Below are 22,231 nucleotides of genomic sequence, written 5' to 3' on the forward strand. Positions count from 1 at the left end.
AGTTTAGTGGCCTGAACATAATGTGATGAAAAATTGTGTACAGGTGATAAATATTTTTTTTATCTTGTTGTTTTTATTAAATTTCAGTAATTGAGAAATCATTTCAAATTAAAATCTATTTAGTATTACACTTGTAATCTTAAGAAAACATACTTGAATTATGTATATATGCTGAAATAATCGCTAGAAAAAGCAAACAATGGCGTTTTTATACAAGCGGAAGTTAGTAGATAGTTCAGCATGTGTAAGTTTTGTGTGGTATAAGTTTTTCCCTATACACTACAATTTTTTTAAGCACATCTCAATAGTTTATAATAAAATTGGAAGTTGAAGACCTGCGTTGCATGGAGAGAAATGATAAAAAACAATGCAATTGATGTGTAATGTAAGTGTTAAAGACAAGTTTAAATATGTTGGTTGTGGAGGAAGATTAAATCTGGATAGTATACAGAGATGTGTGCAGAAGAGGAGACTTGGATGGTATGGCCATGTTGAAAGAATGGAAGAGAGTTCTTATGTCAGTAGATATAGAACAGTTGAGGTAGTAGGATCAGGTTGTGATGTCCTCCCCTTCCCCAGAGTCATAACCCTGGAGAATGTGAGGGAATGATTTATCACAACAGAAACACAATCAGAATTAAGATCAGTAGCCAGCTGGAATTAGTCGAGAGAGGGAGTCATTTTCACTTATCAGTCACTCTGAGACAAAGATCAGACATTTAGAATTTCCGGTCAAAGCTAAATATATTTAGTAGTCAGAGTTGTTTCAGGCAGCTTGCAACTCAGGGAAGTCCCTGACAGAGTTTGGCTTCAAGCAGATCAGGGTGGACACAAGGAAGCAGGCAGAGTTTGGCAGAGACTTAGCAGATGATAAAAGATATAAAATAAAATAGGTATGTGCATATGTTTATATATGTGTATGCACTTGTGATGGGACGATTCCAATATTTTTCCCAATTCCAATACAATAACCAATTCCAATTCTGATTCTTTATAAATCTCTAAAAATTTCACTCGAATGACGATCCCTCAACAGACAAATTACCTCAATTTCACAGCAAAAATTTGTCTTTTATCACAACTACAAAAAACTTTTGTTTCTTCCTCCGCCTAAGATCAAACGGAATTCCCATGAGCAGAATTTTTTTCCAAGAACATCCTGCCTGTGGAATACATTGCCACAAAATTGCTTTCCTTAGAGCTACAACTTGGTCATCTTTGATTCTAATGTCAATAACAATTGTCATAAACGGTCCTCATAAGTCATCAAATCATTCCATTGATTATTTTCAATCCTCTCATAATATTCATCATGATTTACCTGCCAATCTTGTCATCTCATTAATCTTCATCCTCAAGTTGCTTTTAGCTCTGATAAGTGACGATTCATTAGAATTTAAAAATAAGTAAAAATAAGTAAATCTCTATCCATATAAAGTTAGGTATGTGCATATGTTTATATATGTGTATGCACTTGTGATGGGACGATTCCTATATTTTTCCCAATTCCAATACAATAACCAATTCCAATTCTGATTCTTTATAAATCTCTAAATATTTGACTAAAAAGTTGTTATTTTTTCCCAATTACTGTAAAAAATGGACATATATTTTTTCAAACATAAAAACACATTTGTGTGTGCATGTGCATGTGGGGGAGGGGATCTATAGATTTTAGTTTTACTGGTTTTATTGATTTTAAACAAATCAACAATTATTTGTTATTTCACTATTACTACCAGCGGTGGAAGATTTTATTTTAAACAAAACTAAATAAAAAAAAGTTAATTAAAGAAATCGTTTTTTGGCATCGAAAAATAGACACACATTTTTCCGATTCTGATATTGATTCCGATACCCCAAAATGTTCCAATTTTCCTGATTCCCGATTCCGATTCCAATTAATCATCCCAATACTAATATGTACCAAAAACTAATTAACCAATCATTATGAATTTTGGAAACAGTTAGTTTAATTTAGTTTCGTGCAAAAGAGGTAGGCGAAAAGGAGGTGGGAGTATTTTATGAACATTCTGATTCTTGTGAAATCCACGCAATGAGTATTAAACATCAATTAATAAATATTCCCGAAATTTCAGTTCTATGGATTATTTTAAAGAGCTTTTAGGCGGCATAATATCAGCATTTTAAGTTGTTAGCCATTTTTGAGAAGCAAAGAGAAATATTGTTCCACACAAAATAGCAGTATCAATCCAGAGAAGCTTTGAATTGTACAAAACTTGTAGATGAAGAATAGTGTTTTTGGTAGGTAGCCAATCCAAAGAAGTCTTGAGATGAAGAGCAAAGTTCTTTTTCATGTGAAGATGAAAAAGTATGTGTCAGAATTTTTAAATATCTAATGTTTTATCGAGTGATTCCAGTTTCTGATTGGTCAGTAGCAAAGCCTGGTTCCATCTAATTGGTCAGGTCTTATCACCAATGTCTATAAATAGAACCTTTCATTTTTTTTTGTAATCATACTCTCTTAATTATATCAAAAATACTGCAACAACCCTCCATTCGAAAATTAATATATTTAAAATTTGCATTGAATTTGATCCATAGTCATTACTAGGGTTAGGACAACAGAATATTCTTTTCATTGTTTTGACTCTCGAGTGTGTATCCGTTGATATCTTATATGTTTTTATAGAGAATGATGTGGTTCTTGGTTGATTAACTGTGTCTAACTGTGTGAGATATATACTTGAGGGTCAAAACAATGAAAAGAATATGCAGTTGTCATAGCCCTAGTCATTACACATCAATTAAGCAAGATTTTCCGAATTTCATTTTCTTCTTAAAACCCTTTTTAAGTGACTATGTGCCACCTAGGATTAAATATGAAGCATTTTATATTATTCTATTCACCAAAAAGTAGTACAACACCCCAGTATTATGCACCATGTCTCATGACAAATTGGAAACGGATGTATAGGGACGCTTCTTGAACTACTATATTCAGCTTCACTCACATGTAGTACACTCACAGACACAATGCAAAACACCCTCAAGTTTGAGATGGTTATCGCCCCTTATTTCCAGAGTTGCATGCTTTAACTCATAGGTGGCGATATCAATTTCTTCTCTTTCTTTCTATCTCATCCTCTTTTCATCTGGGATGTCATGTGGTATATACGTGTGGAGATTTCTCCCCTCCTGATTTTCTTATAAACATGCTTTGTACCAGTCGCCCATAATAAAGTCTGTAAGTTACATATTTTAGTGAGCGTTGTTTCTTTATTTGTTGTTTGTCCATCGATTTTGTCTTTCTCAACGTGGTAGACAGGATTTAACAACATCCACTACAGATGTTTTGTTTGTGACACAATTACTAGAATATTGCCGTTCAGGCCTAACAGACTATTTATATCCACTTGGGGGGGGGGGGATTCATCAGTTTTCCTTCTCCTAGATGGATTGCCGTCACCACAACTAAGAAGTTCTGTCTATTCCTTGTATGATAACCCTCTGGAATACCAGAGAGACATTAACAGGTGGATTGTGATTGTTCCGTCCCGTAAAGACCATGTGCTCCATTGTCTAGAGTGTTTTAAGTCTTACGACAGAAAGTATAAACACTTCTCCAAAATCAGAACTCTGAAGACAGTTTGTCGTTAATCAACAGGTTTATTGAAAATGAAGAAAGTAAAAACTGAAAACAGAAAGAAAGAATAAAACAGAATTAGCATGAAGAAGGGGAAAGCAGCAAATGCTAAAAAATATGTCGAAATTGAATAAGTCCAAAATACTAACGAAATAGAAAGTAAGAAATTAATCAAAGTCCCAATGTGGAAATGAAATAAAGGGAAAAAAAACTTACAGCAAAGATCTGACGTCGAGGAGAGAAAGGTGGAGGCGGTAGCAGCTAAACCCTCGTGGTCATCAACCCATGGAAATGAAAAAAGGCAAGCCCCGGTGTTAGCGGTGAAGGGTCCCAAGTTGTCCCCTCCAAAGAAAGGGAAAGATGAGAGCAACAAAAGAAAGACTGAGTCACGACAGTGATAGTGATAATAACCCCATATATGAGCCTATACTTTGGATTGGATTAAAATTATCAAAAAAGAAGTAATGTTTTTTGGTCTATCAAGTTTACGTTTGAAAAGCGTTTTTATTGCTAAATGTGCAAATTGAATGTTGACAGAAAGCAGGTAAAAAAAATGTGGTGCACACCAAGGTTATCATCAATAAAGAAGCAAATACAATGTTGGCTTTTTAACACACGTCTTTCTTTATTATCTGTTTTTGTAAGTTAACAAAATCATGTCCTTTTCTATACATTTTAAGGTTTTGTAGCCAGGTGTCTTCAGTTTAAGGCAGATAGTGAGGAGTAAAGTGTTTGTCAGAAGTTGTCCTGACTGGATCTGTCTTATTGTTTTTTGTACTTTGACATTTTCTGATCAAGTCTTTTCACCTTTTATAATCAAGGCACATCCACAACATATTACTTATCCAAATTGGTTTGGAATATATCTCTTGACATGATGCTTCTGAATTTTTGAAATGAGGATTAGTTATTCGTATTATTTAAATTCTTTGGACTACTGTTCTCATCTTGAGTGTGATTTTCACAACGTTTGGGTCGATGTAACCTCCGACCATCTTCAGGTGTATCTTGTCGAACTCAGGAATGTTTCTGTCGAACTTGGGAATTTTGATGGAATTTCGAACGGAACTCTTTATTTACTACACAGGGGTAGCATGCTCTTGTTCTGTCAGCTATGACTGGATAGAGGTCCTAAGTAATTTGCAATTGCATTTTTCGGTCGCCCTCACTAAGAATTGAACCTTAAACCTTCAGGTGAATATCGCTTTTACAATTGATTTTTCCAAATATTCTAACCACTGTGCCACAGATCTCAAGATAAAAAACAGTAATCCAATGAATTCAAATAATACGAATCTCTTGACATATTGTTACTGATATTTAGAATCAGCTGTTTGTTTCTCAATGCACTTGATTTCCTCTGGAATATTTAACAGATGCTTAGTTAGTTTTTTCTGGTGCTATTAGATCAGACTATCTCAAGACTTCCTGACTTAAATGCACTAAATATTGTTCTTGTTTTTTTTTTCCTTTCCTTTTGTAAAACTTAATCGTATTCAATCATGTTCCGGAAAGCCAAAAGCAAAAACAACAAATAATACTCTACAAAACAACCAAACCAAACCAAACCAAATCAAATCAAATACCATCAATAAATATTTAAAGATATAAAGAACTTGAAGCATAAAAGCTTTTACCAAAATGATTGGATTCGGCATTAAATAATCTCCAAAAATGTTAATATGTCATTTAACAAAAGAAATCAAATCAAACTGAACTTGTTTCGTCTACTCCTAACTTTTGTAATTACACTAGTACCTGCTCCTTCCTGTGCTCTAATGGTATTATCAAGGTCACAAAACTTTTGAACAACCTCAATAGATTCACCATCCAGATATGCTTTCTCTATGTGCTTCAGCTTGAAATCGCAATTTTAGACATGTCCATAGATCGTCATATGATGTTACCAGACTGCAAGAAGACACTGGCTTTCTGATCTAAAATGCACCAAACATATTATTGTTTTGTTTTTTTCTCTTTGCAAAACTAAATCATGTTCTGCAAGGTTAAAAACAAAAACAATTTTCCTATACAAAAAAAATAAAGAAAAATTGTTATTTTCATGTGCAATTGAATCTATTGTTTCCCCTTGCCAAACTTTCAGAAAAAATACTCAACTAGCTACAACCACTTTATACAATTTCCTTCACTCTCTAACTGTACCTAAATCTAAACGCAGATTCCATGAACAAAGCCCCAGAACTGCCTGCCTGTGAAACACTGTTCTGCTGGCCTACTTCCTTGCTGATTACAACATGGTAGCCTTCAAATCCAATGTAAACAAATTTTTGTTGAGCCGTCCCCATAAATTCTACCCAATGTAAAAATTCATTAACGATTACTATACTACCGCCTTACATTCATTAACCCTTATCCTCGAGTAGCTTTCGGGCCTTGCTAATGGGTGACTCCCAAGTAAAAAAAAAAAAAGAAGCAAACTAAGCACTACAAATAAATATTTGAAGATATAAAGTGCTTGAAGCCAAAAACTTTTACGAAAATGATACAAAAAGGGTTGATATGCCGTAAAGCAAAAAACAGCCAATCAAATTAATTAGTTTTTGTTGTAATTTTATTTTCCCTTTTCAGAGTCTGTAGTTGGCGTTCTCTTTCGTCCCTTGAAATTAAAAGAAGGCGGAACAATGCACGAGGAGTATTCTCTATTTGCAACATATCGTTATGAACATTCTCCAGTTCTGTACGTGAGAAAAGCTCGGTGAGTAAAACTTTTTTCTTTTCATTGGACATGCATCTTGTTTTAGATACATCCAATTATCTCTACAAGACCTCTGTATGAAAGTGAAATGTGGCCAACGAGGGTTGAGGATATGTGTAGCATGGATAGAAATGATATGAGAATGATACGATGGATGTGTAATGTAAGTTCTAAAGACAGGCTTAGTTCTGATGACCTCAGAGGAAGATTGAATCAGGATAGTATTGAAAAATGTGTGCCAAACAGGAGACTTTGATGGTATGACCACACTGAAAGAATGGATGGGAGTTCCTGAGTTAGTAGATCTACAACAGTTAAAGTAAGCCAAGGAAAACATGGGAGGAAGTCACAAGGATGGACTTGAGAAAAAGAGGGATAAATAAAGATCTGGCCAGAGATAGGTTAGTTTGGAAGTTAATTTCTAAAAGCCGTCCAACACATGCCAGCATGTAAAATGGACGTTAAACTGATAATGATGATGAAGCATGACAGACCGACCCATTCTAATAACAAAATATTTGAATACATCTAAAAAGTAAATTTCTATCCTCCCCCCCAAACAAAAAGACATTGTTACTAACATTAAAACTAGTTAACCACCATAAAAAGTTCCCTTTCTTTATTATAATAGTTTAAAAGAAAGAGAAATATAAAAGTATTTTTTGTGATATGATACAATTGATGTGACAACATGCTTAGATCTGATGACTCTAGAGGAAATTCGGGGAAGTAAAGCGAGACATGTGCAGAGCAGGAGTCTTTGTTAGTTTGGTCACATTGAAAGAATGAATCGGAGTGTTTGGATTAGTAGATATAGTTGAGGTAGCAGGAGAAGACCAAAAAAAAAAACATGGCAATAAGTGCTAAAGATGGATTTAACAGAAAGAGGGATAAATAAAGACCTGGCCAGAGATATGCTAGTTTGAAAATCAATTTCTAAGTTAAGCTAAACTAAAAGCTAAGTAGCCAATCGTAGCTGAGGGTAACCCAAAGGCTCCCTTTTTTTTAGTTGTCACACTAAGGTGTAGAGGAGGAGGGGAGCGTCACTCTATTCCCAGAATTACTCCACTTGCTTTTGATCCTCCTCTTATAATGTTGAGTATTTAGCAAGTAGACATGAAGTAGTATTTTAAGTCTTTGGTATGATTTGACTGAGGATTGAACCCCGGTCTTCTGAACCATTAGCAAACTCTCTTACCATTGTAACATAGTTCGTATAGTGTGCGTGTACAAAAATCAGCAACAGCTGTAGGATAGTTGACTAGTGAAAATATTAGCATCAGCAACCATTTTAGCACATATGCAAATTAAGCAAGGGTGCACACGTTGACATCATGGGAAGAAGGAGAAAAAAAGACAGAAAAAAGGACAGCACATGGTAAAGCAAAGAAAGTGATCAGACGTATTTTGACTCATATGCAGCAAGAGAGAAAAGGCACCACATAATCGAAAAAAGCAGAAAGGCAGGCGACAAAAAAGACGTGTGTGAAAGGGCATCTTGACTGGCATATTCGACATGTGAGTGATATTTTGAAACACAATGAAGTGCATTGTCGGAAATTTCTGGAATAAACACTTTTTGTATTCAACTAAAAAAAATGCTGTGTCGTATTTTTTTATATTCTTTCTTGTTTTTTCGTTCCTGCAATGGTACCAGACAATATGCGGGTCCGAGTGATTGAAATGCAACGACATGGTTCGAGTGTAACGGCCATGTTACACTATTATGTCAAATGGGCCATTTCTAAAAGCTGTCCAATGCATGCCACCATGTAGAATGAACATTAAACCGATGATGATGATGATGATGATGATGATGATGATGATGATGATGATCCCTGTTAATCAGTCAGTCTGTCTGCTTAAATTTGCTATAGCATTTTTATTGGTCTGTCATGCTAAAATTTGAAATGGCATTGTCATCTCTAAAAGTATAGATTGAATGGACCCATACAAAGAGCATCTGTTCCTCTTTTCTTTTTATCTCTACCCCCCCCCCTCCATCCTACCTCTTCCATAAGTGGAATGGACTGCCTACCTTGCCTCATTTATTGCCACTGAACCCATTAATCACTAGTAACATAATTGTACTTGTAATGATAACAAATGACCGTTTCAGCTTGACTAAGCTTCATTCAATGTGACTTAACTTTGGCTAAAAAAATAGGTTTGACCTTCGTGTTTTATAGCTGACCTTCCCAACGTTTCAATGGATCAAATCTGGACAATATTTTTTTTTTATTCAAAAATATACGAAATTTATACAAAAAAAAAATTGGAAGAACTGACATAAAGCAAACCTTGCAGATTCAACTAAACAGACAAATAATTTAACTCAGAGAAGTTTAGGTGGAAATTTCCCTCTTTTTTTTCACTCCCTTAAAACCAAGAAAAAGGTAATTGTTTCAGAAATGGTAAAATTTATATTTTCTTTTGTAAAAATGATATTAATATCATATCTGATAAAATTGATAAAGATAAACAAAAATATTTAAAATCAAGTATGTTATGTAATTGGGAATGCAAAAAATTATCTGTTATTTACCTGTCTGTCAATCTATCTATATATATCTACCTTGGTCTAGTTATCTATCTAACTGGCGAGGTAAACCAGAGATGAGATATGAAGCTATGTTTTGATAAAAAGTTGTCAAAACATTATTGACCTATAAAATGGACAAGTTTCACCAGAACTTCTAAAAAATAGCTGACTAGAAGCACGTGGTTGTCACATGATCAGGTTAGCTGGATATAGTCGAGTCGGAATGTAAAAGAGAGTGGACGGTTTAACAGGTCAACCCCCCACCCTTGGGAGGGAGATGACGTGTCTCTAAATTGGAGATTAGAATTAACCACAAGCAAAGATACTCACTTTCCATTTTTCTGCGATCGACACCTGGAAAGTGAATAAAGAACATACATAAAACTGACCATCCTCTTGGAGTGAAATGCATTCATTCAAACAGGTTTCCAGCTTCCCTTCAAGAACGGATGAATATGTCTAGGTGAACCACAAGACCAAGAACGCAGTTGAAAAAGGTATGTCGAATACATATATGAGACACACACACCTACATAAGAACATTTAGCCGATCACAGAACGAACTCAAATAGGTCATAAATATAACTTGGGTTCAGATAGTGAAGAGCCACTAGATAGAGAATGGAAATATATACACGCAACCCAAACCTGACTATACAACAAGTGTAATATTCTTTCCCCCAATGTCATTCATTGGTCTATCTCTAAACTTTATGAAACTCTGCTGAAAGCAATTGTACAGCAAACTACATATTTGCTTGAATGGATCCTTTAAAAGGGGTAATAGATTATACCATAGTCTCCCCTGACTTTATTCCAAAGGAAGGAAGTCTCTAAAATGAACTGGCATTTTTTTTAAAGTTCTATGAGGCTGTTGTGACATATTGCTAGGATTCATCATTATCATCATCACCACCACGACCACCACCATCATCATCTGGTTTTGGAATTTAAGGTGCTGCGAAAGCCACCAGAATCTATTGTTGAGATGGTTTGTTCTCTGTTGACTGAGGTGTGTTGTTCCTATATTCTGTACTGTCCTAGGATATCCATCCTCCCAGGCTTTATCTTCTCATGCTTTGAGAAGGGGTTAGATTATTGCTAATCGCCTGAGGCGTCCTTACCCGGGAATACCGATGGGACTATCTAGGCATTTTTTGCAGGCCAGAGTACTCTAGGTACTGGCTTTAGAAATCCCACTTTTCTGACCTTGTGTCACATCTTCCCGTCATTGGAGGGAGATAAACATCAAGTATTCCAGATTCCCAGGATGGACAAAACCAGGCAATGTCTATCTGTTCTCCATGTGGTCCAATCCAAACGATTCATATCAGTCATATTGTACGTAGTCAAATCACTTCTTACATACTTAAGCCAAGTCTTGCTTGATCTACCATCCTTTGCTAGTGTCTATAGCAGGGTTTTACAGTCAAGGTCCTGTCAAACCCACAAGAGCTTGTGAAAGAGGTTTCTTCAAGAATTACTGATAAAGTCTGAGATCATTATGCTTTTAGACATACATGTTTCAAACCTAATTTTCTTATGCACTAGCAGGGGCGCTCGGTGTTGCCCTCTTGTGAAATAGGTTTAAACATGATATTTTAATTTACGCAGATTTTGTATGTATTATTTTAAGGCAATTCTCTATTGATTATTTCATATTATATTGTGCCCAATATATATATATATATATATATATATATATATATATATATATATATATATATATATATATATATATACGTTTCAGCTACCCAGCCGTTTTTTTGGCCATCTGTAGCTTTCTCAAACTTAACAGAAAGAGACATATTTGCTCTACAACAGTATTGAGCACTTTCTTCAGTTTTTATTAATTACCATTTCCACTAATATATATATATATATATATATATATATATATATATATATATATATATATATATATATATATATAATGTTCTAAAAATATATATGGCAATTAAGCTACACAGAATATTCCATGTTTCATTCTCGTAAGAATTCGTCAGGCCTATGAGAGTGAAATGCATAAGATTCTGTGTAGCTTAATTGCCATATATACTTTTATAACTTACTACCTAGCTCTACCTATGTATTGAGCACTGTTGAAGTAAATACTGAAAATTTATGCATAAAATTATATTTTTATATATTAATTTATGTGATAAAATTAAGTAGTCATATATATATATATTAGTGATGGGATGATTCCAATATGTTGTGTTCGGAGAATGGGATGTCAGGATCATTGAATATGCAAATAACAAGTAAACCAGCTCATTATATTTTAGATACAATTTATTCATGGCAGAAACATTAAATTATGTACAAACGATATTGAATGTTCGGTGATGTTCGCCATGTTGCTTTTTTCTCTCTTTAACTTTAGTCTTTTCAAAGGTCTATAAGGGGCGATAACTCTTACTTTCTTTATTTTGAGTTATTTTCCCTTTTATCGCTATAACACCTCCCCTTTGAAATATTATGCTTGTAGGATGTTTGATGAGGGTCTATTTGTAAAGTTGAAGTTGGTTTTCACCTTCGTTGCATCCTTCATGTTGAACCTTTCTTCTCAGACTGGCTTTCTTTACTGCATGTTGCTTGAACACTTTGAGGTAATTCAAATGTGTCCAGTGAAATATTTAATGGAATAATTATGTTATTTGATTGTCTCTTTGGAAGATATGAGTGACAAAGTTAATTTGCATGTATGATCCAAATAAATTATTGTACACCCACATCATAGATTACATTACCAGAATAACATACTATGTGACCTTGTGTCCATTTTTCTTTTCCATGGTGGTAGTCTTTTTCCAATGCAAGTTGTCCTGATAGAAATTTACTTAACCTTGCTCTATGATGGACATTGAATTGGTTTTTCATCGTCCTGTTTCTCTTGGAAAGATTATTTGATGATGGACGAATAACATTCATTGGTAAACATATTTTTCTGTTCATTAGTGCTTCAGCAGGAGACTTTCCATTTGGATAATTTGGATTTTGGGTAGCTCTGTAGCTACTTAGAAATATTTCTATGATCTCTTGAGTTGTTCCTTCCCCTTTTAACTTTAAGAGTGTTCTATAAATGTGTTGACAAAGTGTCCGCTTTGGCTATTTGATTGCAGATGAAAAGGTGGAGATCTGAGATGCTGAATACTGTTTTGTTTACAGATGTCAGAAAATTCTGCTGAGGTTAATGCAATACCATTATCAGAAACTAAGATTTCAGGAATGCCCAATCTGCTGAATATTTATTGCAGTTTCTTTGGTTTCATTTGATGTGGTATGGTTTATCTGGAAGACTTCTGGCCACTTACTGTAAGCAGCAACCAATATTAAGTAATGTTGTCCATTAATTGATCCTGCAAAATCCATATGTAGTCGTGACCAAAGGTTTTTTTGGGTAGGCATATGCATGCAATGTTGTTTTCACAGAAGACTTTGCAACTGGTTGACATTTGACACAATTTTTTACAAGTTCTTTTAATTGCCTTTCCATGTTTGGCTAATATACAAAGCCATGTGCCAAGGCTTTTATCTGATTAATTCCCTGATGTCCATAGTGGAATTGCTTGAGGACTTTGTTCTGGAGTTTGAATGGGACAACAACACGTTCTCCAAAAAGAAGTGTTCCATTAATCTCAGATAAAAAAAGATCTTCTCTGAAAAAATGGTTGATGTTTCTGGTTAGTGCATGTTTTAGCCAGCTTGTGAGATGAAACTATCAAACTTTCTGTAATAATGGATCTGCAGCTTTTGGTTCCTGGATCATATCTGAAGTGATAGGTAGCGATCTCACTGTGGAAACAAGTGCAGAGACAACTTCAGGTTCCACAGATATAGCAGTGATGATTGTGGCTTCTACTACTTTTTGATGAGAAGAGATAAGTCTGGATAACGCATTTGCCTGGCCAATTTTGCTGCTTGGTTTATAGAAAAGTCGTAATCCAAAAGCATAGTTGCCCATCTTTATAAGTGGTTTGCAGTATAAACTGGAATTCCTTTTGTGGAACCAAAAATACTTATTAAGGGTTTGTGGTCTGTGATCAGAGTAAAATGCCGACCATATAATTTTTGGAAATTTCTTTACCGCATAGATAATTGCGAGGTCTTCTTTCTCAATTTAACTATACTTTCATTCAGTAGGCGTCAACGACTTTGATGCGTGTGCAATGGCTTTTTTCGCCTCCATCAGGAAAAATATGTGACATTACTGTTCCAACACCATAGTTTGCATGTGCTTGACCAGTTCCATTTGGTATCTTGTGCTGTATGGGTAAGTGTTGCAACATCCTTTGGAGCTGCCATGTGCTTTATTGCATGAATATTGTCTGGATCTGGTTTTCAACCATTTTTGTCAAATATTAATCCAAGGTATTTCACAGAAGTTTGGAAGAATTTGCATTTGTCTGGTCTTAAGTGAAATCCATATTGTTGAATTCGATCCAGCACAGAAGTAAGATGATGCAGAAGTTCTTCTTAGGATGTGTCTGTAACAATAATATCATCAATTTAGGTGAAAATTCCTGGCAGTCCTGTGAGCATTGTATCCATAGTTTATTGGAATATTGCTGGAGCTGACTTGACCCCAAATAGAAGTTAAATTGAAATAATCCCTTGTGGGTGTTAATAATGAGAAGATTTTTGGAATCTTCGTCAACTTCCATTTGAAGATATGCATCTGTGAGGTCCAGTTTTGCAAAACAAGTTCCACTTTTGAGTTTTCAAAACAGATATCCCGGTACAGGTAGTGGATACTGATGTGTCTCCAGTCTGTCATTTAATGCTGCACTGAAGTCTGCACACAGGCATACTGTGCTGTTAGCCTTTTTCACAATGATAATAGGTACTGCCCAAGATGAGTAATTTGTAGGTTGGATTACTCCTTCTTGTAGGCGATCCAATTCTTTTTCTACTGTAGCTAAAGCTGCGTATGGTACCGAACATTTTGGTTTGAAGATTGGCTTTCTCTTCCGATTTGATGTTGTTTGAAACTGATGGGATTTGTTGTTGCACCATTGTTGTGTCTCGTTTTAGAATGATTAGTTGTTGATATTCTGTAGTCAGAATTTGTACCGTCATTTCTTCATATCAACCATAGACAGTAGACGTGTGTGTATGCCTGCCTCTTCTGGAAATTATAACCCTGCAATAAAAATGAGGTATTTGAATTGATCTTCTATCAGCTATTTCAGCTGAAAATTTTTGCATTGCAGCATATTTGACAAAATCGTCCGTAGCATTTTTCTTTAATTTCAAATAAATATTAAATAAAGATGCTGACTCACCAAAAATGTTTGATAACTGTGCTATTGTTTCATCAAATGCGAAATCTCCTGGTTTTTTTTTTTTTGGAACGATGAAATTTGTATATCTTTCGTGTTCTGCTGTGCCCAACTTGCGAAGTAATAAACGTTATTTCCATGCGCCACCCATGGATGTGAACTCGTGTTGAAACGTATCCTTCCACTGTCCATACCAAGCAGTAAAAGTTTCTTTTAAATCCGGATTAAATGAAAAATCCATTATTGTGCTTGCTATGATGTCCAGAGAGATTGATTTTCGTGCTTCCATTAATTGTTTGTGAAATTGTGCCGTCAGAGTTTCAATTAAATTGTTTTGAGCCTTTAAAAATTCAGCTTGCTGGTTTCACAATATTTTATCCAATAAATTTTGATCCATAATGTAAATAATTTCGCTTTTTCTTTTCGTTTGTGCACAAAATTTTAATTATTTTTTCTGTTTGTTCGCAAAAATCTGTTTTTTTCTGTTTTTTTATTTTTTCTTGTGGTCACAAAAAAAAATTATTGTGAGAAATAGACACAAATTTTCCCAATTCTGATCCTGATTCCAATACCACCAACATTACTGATTTTTCCAATCTCTGATTCCGATTCTGATTAATCGTCCCAACACTAATATATATACACATAAAAATAAATAAAAGAATAACAGTATAGTTACGTTCCAAGATCCAAATATTTATTTTTCATGCAAAACAACTCTTCCAGTATGTTAAAATGTGGTACTTCTTTTATAGATCCTTTTCATTATGTGGAACCAATTGGCTATTATTATGTCAATACCGACTTTTTTCATGCATATACTCTTCAGAAAAAATAGAAATTCTTTGCTTAGAAAGAAAAATGCATAATAATATAATGTCAAAAAAAAGAAAGAAAATTCATAGAAAACTCAATATCGTGTGTTTGTATATATATATATATATATATATATATATATATATATATATATATATATATATATATAGACATCCAGATAAAGTACTGTTTCGCTGCATCATAGCTTATCAGTGTGGCTAGACAAGCAATTACCTCAAGCCAGGATTGAAACTCCACCGCCTAGACAAAAGTCGGCACTTCTAACTGTTACACTATTTGGCTGCTGCTATGACGAATGTGCGAATTAACAATGTTCAAACATTGTACAAACGCCTAAGCTCCATTTCTTTACACAAAGAGCATTGCTTAATATGCTAATGGCAGTTTGTTTATCACTTCTCAATATGCTCAACCCAAGATAGGGAGCATTTTAGTCATACACATACAGTACTGTTTTGCTGTATCACTGCTCATCAGTGCGGCTAGACAAGCAATTACCTCAAACTAGAATTGAAAATCAACTGCCTAGATTACCATGTTTTTGGTTGACAAGATTCAAGCAATTCGGTCCACAGAGTTTTATAATTTAATATAGATGTATGGAAATTATTTAAGTAATTTTTGAATTGTGGATAAACTGGAAAAGGATCCAGTTATTATGCATTTGAACAAATTGTCAGAAAAATATGTCAAATCTTTTTTTTTTTTTTTTAAATTATCAATAAATTTGAAAAAAACAAAAAACAATTTTTTTTTTTTTTTTTTTTGCTTAACCGGTTATAGACAGAAAAATATTGCTTGCATTATGAAGGAGAAATAAATAATATTTTCTTATGTATGGGTTCCTTGGGATGTCACTATTATTAGAAGGGCTTCATGACGATAAAAGGGTTGGGAAATACTAGTCTACAGTATTCGGATGTGTTATGGAGTTGATGCAAGAGGTGGCACACTGTACATAGGCAAACCACACGAGACACAAAATTCCACCAACACTAAATTTCAGTTGAAAGGATTCTTTCCTTCCCTTTGCTGCCGCAAATCTTCCTGATCATAGCATGGTCATTATTCCAAATTTTTTTCTCGTCATGTTCGAGTTTGATTTGATTTGACATTTCCAATGTTTATTTAAAATTAAATCTATTAAAAAAAATTAAATTACAAAAAAATCTTTATGATGTACATACCTGTCACAAAACGAAGGTGTCATATTCCAAAATTAATGTAAATTGATCATGTATTTTTTTTTACATAGAAATTCATTTATTTTGGGTTTTTTTTTAATGATTTTTAGTGATTTACTATTAATTATAGCCATTACAAGGCTGATTTTGATCTCGATAGTTCGAACTGAGTTGTCTTTTTATTACAAAACATGGCGGATAAAAACTTAATGTCTCACTTCATCATAAAATTTGATTTTCTTAGCTAAAAAGTATCTTTTTGTTTTGAAAATAATACCAGTAAACAAGCAAAGGGAAAATAACCTACATTTATAATGGATTTTAGAGAATGAGGATAAATAAAGGCCAGATCAGAGATAGATTCGTTTGAAAGTCAATAAAGGTATATTGTGTTTTTATTTTTTTAATTTATTTTAGAGTTGAAGATAATGATGACGTGACTCCTTTATTCAATTCATTGAGTGAGACCTTAAAAACAAAATACGGAGAATATTATGTGTCTGAACTTATTAAAGCTCAGGATGAACACATGCATTGCCTGGCGGCAGAGGTAAGTAACAAAAAAAAAAATACAATTTTGTTTTCATGGAGGTATTAAGTATTTATCGGTCTTTTGATTGAAGAGTTCGGATGCAAAACAGATACTTAGGCACTTTAACTGAAAGTATTTTTTGGGGGGTTGTTGTTGTTGTTGTTTTCATTTTCGAAAGAGTTCTACTAGGAAAATGGGGAGACAATCCAAATGTTTTTTTTTTTTTTTTTTTAAACCAAACTATTCTGGTAATTCAAAACAAATTCAATAAAGTAACAAAGTAACAGAAAACATTAAATAATGAAACATTTATTGAATTAATTTAAATTTTGAAAAATCTATTATATGAGAAGCAATATTTCAAAATAACTTTTTATTTTTAAATTTATAAATAAAATGTAACATCCTATTTTTCTAAATAATTAATTTTCAAATAAATATATCTTTTACACTGTGTGACACTATCGTGTCTAGAATGCATGCAGCAAGGTGCATATTGCAGTGAGGAGGGTGTTTGGACAGACAGGATGGGGTGGAAGAGTGCAGACAATTCCAAAGACTTAGCTAGCAAAATAGAACCAACAGCCGAGCTGTCATTATGAGTTTGTTACATACAAGTCAGATAGCATATTATCTCAAAAAATGGGAACAGAATTGGAATTATCTCCAAGATGTCAGAGGAGATGACGTTGCTGCATTTTTGAGATGAGAATTGGTTATTTGTATTATTATTCATCGGGCTACTATTCTCATCTTGAGTGTGATTTTCACAACGTTTTGGTCGATGTAACCTCCGACCTTCTTCAGGTGTATCTTGTTGAACTCAGGAATGTTTCTGTTGAACTTGGGGATTCGGACTGGGTAGAGGTCCTAAGTAATTCGCAAATGTATTTTTCAGTCGCCCACACTGAGGATTGAATCTTCAACCTTCAGGAGAAGGTCACTTTTACAATTGTTTTTTCCTAGTACTCTAACCACTGCACCATGGGTACTTGTGGACAATTCTAGTACAAATTTTAGGAGCCTTAAACCTATTTTTTATTTCTAGTTGTAAATATCACTATTTATTACTAATTATTACTCTAGATGAGATGTTTGTATTAGAAGGGACATTTGCTGATAAGGGCTGCACAGGTGAAGAAACCCAGGAAACTGCCATAGAGATCAGTGTGAGCAACCACACCCCTTCCTAAGAAAGAGAGGGAGAGGTATTGAGTGGTTGAGACAAGGAGAGGCTCTGAGAGGAAGAGAAAAAGGATGTTTTTAACTACTCTCTGAGGTAGAGGTGAGGAAAAAGGGGTTGGATTCAGAAAAAGGAATTCTAAAAGAATTAGAGTCGTGGCCAGCAAACTGAATGGCTGGGCTGGGCTGGTCAAGCGCTCCTGACCTGGAGGCCCTCAGAGCTTGATGTTATGATGTAAACTAGCCTGTGTTAATGGGAAATCTGTGACTTTACTTGTCTGGTCATGCATCGTTCATTGCTATAGTCAGTCACCTCAATTTAGACAGTAGCTGTTGTGAAGTAATGAACTTAATAAATTGTTGTTATTGTTATAAACCGGAGTTCTGCTTATTTCCGGTGAGGACTCTTCATTTTGTAGCAAGCTGACCGGACCAGCGGAGGGATTAATGGACCTGGAGATTACACAGAATGGGAGATGATTTGGTCAATATTGAAACACAATGTGTGAAGACGATCAATAGGCACACTTGTGATGGGACAATGTACGATCGAAAGAGCATCTGTCATATCAGTTGCAGTTTGACGAGGTTGGAGACACCCGATATGATGGTGTTGTTCGGACCCATTATAAATGTACAAATAAAATAAAACATTCAGTTTAGAATTTTATGAAATTGTTGAAATGTATTTTGATGTATAACTTTAAAGGAATATAATCTATCTATATATCTATAAAAGTGAACGTGTCTCTGTGTGTGTATCTGTGTGTTTGTGTATCTGATAACTTGATTTGAGCCCAAAACAATAAATGGTAAGGGGTCATAATAGGGGTCAAAGTTAAAAAAATTGACCGCTTTTTTTTTTTTGCTCAACATACACCCCTCCAAACACCCGGGAAACACCGGGCTGAAATGCTAGTATATCTATAAAAGTGAAAGTGTCTGTCTGTCTGTGTGTCTGTCTGTCTGCGTACATTTCCCTACACAATAACTCTGTTAATTTTCAGTCTATAGACTCGAAATTTGATATACAAGGTATTGAGATTTGGGAAAATGTTTGTAATCCGTTTTTGGCCAGAAATTTGGCTGTTAAGGGGTCAAAGTTCAACGATTTGACCTTTGAGAACTCTATCAAACTCCTCCGCCAATTTTGGGTATAAACAATTGAAATTTTAGATAAAGATTCCTTAGACATGGATCTAACTTAATAACTTAATTTGAGCCCAAAACAATAAATTTTAAGGGGTCATAATAGGGGTCAAAGTTAAAAAAAATTTGACCTCTTCGGTCTCTACCAAATTACTGAGACAATTTCTGGTCTAAACATTTGAAATTTTACATAAAGGGTATTCATAGATAGAGCAATCTTTTTAATCGGTTTGGGTTGAAAATTTGAGTTACCAATATATAAATGTATGTATGTGTGGGAGTTGAAAACTCCCAGCCTAACTCGATTGTCACCCTTTAACTCAGAAGAGTGATCTAGCTACGTCACTTCCTGTTCCGCATATTTCTCTCTCTAATAGGTCCCACTTTGTCAACTAAGCTCCAACCCCTGTCTCATCACCGCAGTGTTGCATCTCTGTGCCTGTTTTACAGATATTTTAATGAAATGTGCTCTGATGAACTCATTGCACTTGTGCCCCCTCAACGTACATATCCACGACAAACCTGCTTAGCAACAAAATCTCACCACTTCACTGTTGAGGTCCCTAAATGTCAGAAAGCTTTCTACTCTAATAGCTTCTTCCCTCAAACAACTAGACTTTGGAATTCCCTTTCTGTTACCTTCTGCCCTGGCTGTACTGATATGCAGTAGTTTAAATGTAACATAAACCAACATTTTGTTAATCTTTCCTAAACATGGCCCCAAATAGTAGCCCCTTATGTCCAAGTGGTGATATGCCTTGTTAGGGGTGAACGTGAGTTAAAATAAAATAAAATAAAAAGTATATTTGAATGACAAAGTTCTTAAGATTGTTCAGAAGTTTTGTTATCATTGGAGCACAGGAATGGCAGGTGCAAGAATTAGGGGTGGGTAGAGTAAGTTCAGGGAGCTTCTGCCATTACTAACAAGCAAGGTATTTCAAAATATTCTAATTTTACTATTTCATTTTATATCTAAACTAGCATGGGTGTTTGGAGGTGTATGCTGAGCAAAAAAAAAAAAAAAAGTGGTAGTAGGAAGGCAGGCTCGAACCCGAACCGCAAAGGAGAAACTGACATCTTTGCTGTCATGACCACCGCCAAACCGGAAGTGACGTAGGTTTTAATTAAGGCTAGACTCGAAAGGAGAGGATGACTTTCGAAAATACCGGCGAAAAAAGCCCCCCCCCCCAGTAGAAAAGTACCCAGTTGAAGGTGAAGATATTAATGTTTTTAGCCAATTTTTCGATATTTGTCGTCTGAAAGGTCGAACTTTAAATGATACTGATCTTGTGAAAATCTGTCGCCTCTGTCGAAAGTTTTAGGCAGACATGCAAACATACATCAAATGAGATTGAACTCACTACACGAGTTTATAGTGTAATTCAAACCTTGTCGGTAGCTGAATACTTGATGCTTTGCCAGGGTATTTTTTAGCATTATGCCATCACTAGATGGCTTAAGAGAGTCCCAGCTACCCTCAAGAGAAGGATTTTACCTCGCAGTACATATAGAACCTCGCCTTCCCAAATGGTCACCCATCTGGTACTGGCTAGGCTCAACATTGCTTAATTTCGTGATCATGCAAGAACCGGTATGTCAACGTGATTGTGCCGTATATATCCAAAATATCCATATGTATGTATATTTGTTTTTATATACCGGCACAATTTTTCTCACTAATCTCCATGCAAACTAGTTATCATCTCTCATATCTGGATTATCTCAACAACCATTTGTTACATGGGAAGTAAAATAGGTTGAGATGAAATGAAGTGTGTCTGCTAACAGTCGTCAGGATTTGAAAGCTTTTACACCTGATCCCTCCGGATTAGCATTTGGAGATCGTTCGTTGTATACCGACAAAATCAAGTTTAGTAAGACAATGCAATGAGCCTCAGAATTTAGCATGACAGACCCATTCTCTCTCTGCAGATCCAATGAATCCTTTGTAAAAAACAAGCATATGTACCGCGTCATTTTTGTTACTGTTTATTATCAGGTTGCTGCAAAAGTTTTCGTTGATTTGTAGAAGTATGTTAAACCATTGTAATTTATTTTATGCATATTTTTATTAAACACATCACCATGATTAATTTATAACGTTTTCGTTTGAGATTATTAAAACCTTGTTCATATTTTCCTGCAATATTCTCACCCATGCTGATCTGAAAAGATAATGCTCATCTTCACACAGCACTACTGACCAAAAATCTCCTAGAAGAATTTGGTTCGAAAATATTGCCCCATCCTGCATATTCTCCTGACCTAGCTACATTGTATTATCACTTATTTCGAGAATTACAAAACTGTTTAAATGGAATTAAGTTAACATCACAAGAGGAGATTGAACATGAGTTAGTATTGTGGTGCTCACCTTACAGATAATAATGAACTCTCCTACTTACTAGAAAGACCGAGAGAATATGTTTCTTGGTGATTATGCACAAGTCATGTACACTTAACAGTCGGACTGATGTATGCCCACACTCTTTATGTGTTATATTTGTTTTTCTCTTCCATATATTTTGTTTCCACTAATTAACGAGTTGTGTCTTTCTTCTGGACCCTTATGGGGCCACAACAGTTAAGTGTATATTTCACATCAAAACCTAAATAATATTTACCAGTGAGGCATTTATAAGCTCATTGATGGAAAGAAATTATAGAAAGCAAAAATCGTTATTGTAATGAATAAAAACTAAAAAACAAACAAACAAAAAAAACCAACAGTTTTTCATTTTCAAAGATGAAATTTTAAATCGGCAAAACCTTTTTTTTTTTTCTTTATTCTAATATATTTTTATTTTCAGGTCAATGGTTATGTAATTGGTCTGATGAGCATAAGTGACAATTTGGATTTAAATTTCCTGAATCAGAACTATGACTTGGGGATTTTTCATGACTTGATCCAGCCCATTATTGAACCAAATGCCATCGGAACGGATAATATTGAAGAACCATGTGGTAACATTATTCAGACATTTATTGAATGTTTTATAATAAAGTTGTATTCCTGTCTGTTTCTGTTTGTTCACGATTTGCTTATTAATACAAAAGATACAATGTTTCACAAATAGATTTTAATACTGAAAATGGACTCTTATATATACTTTTATTGCTGCCTGATTTCTATTTATACAGTGCCGGCAAAAAGAAAGTCCGCACCTGTAATTTTTTCAAAAACTGCAAATTTAAGC

The 22,231-nt window shown here is 34.6% G+C and overlaps 1 protein-coding gene across 2 annotated transcripts in view; it reads left to right on the forward strand.

Annotated features, from left to right (window-relative positions):
- The window catches only part of LOC145276783 (cilia- and flagella-associated protein 61-like), a 166,356-nt gene that overhangs the window by 37,907 nt on the left and 106,218 nt on the right, over positions 1-22,231 (forward strand). For both annotated transcript variants that reach the window (XM_080128068.1, XM_080128067.1), the window contains exons 4-6: positions 6,197-6,323; positions 16,589-16,721; positions 21,845-21,998. In XM_080128068.1, the coding sequence (XP_079984194.1) occupies positions 6,197-6,323; positions 16,589-16,721; positions 21,845-21,998 (414 nt within the window). The remainder of the gene's footprint in view (positions 1-6,196; positions 6,324-16,588; positions 16,722-21,844; positions 21,999-22,231) is intronic.

This window comes from Euprymna scolopes, chromosome 5 (assembly GCF_053919585.1).
Source record: "Euprymna scolopes isolate OS-2025 chromosome 5, ASM5391958v1, whole genome shotgun sequence".
Taxonomy (NCBI): domain Eukaryota; kingdom Metazoa; phylum Mollusca; class Cephalopoda; order Sepiida; family Sepiolidae; genus Euprymna; species Euprymna scolopes.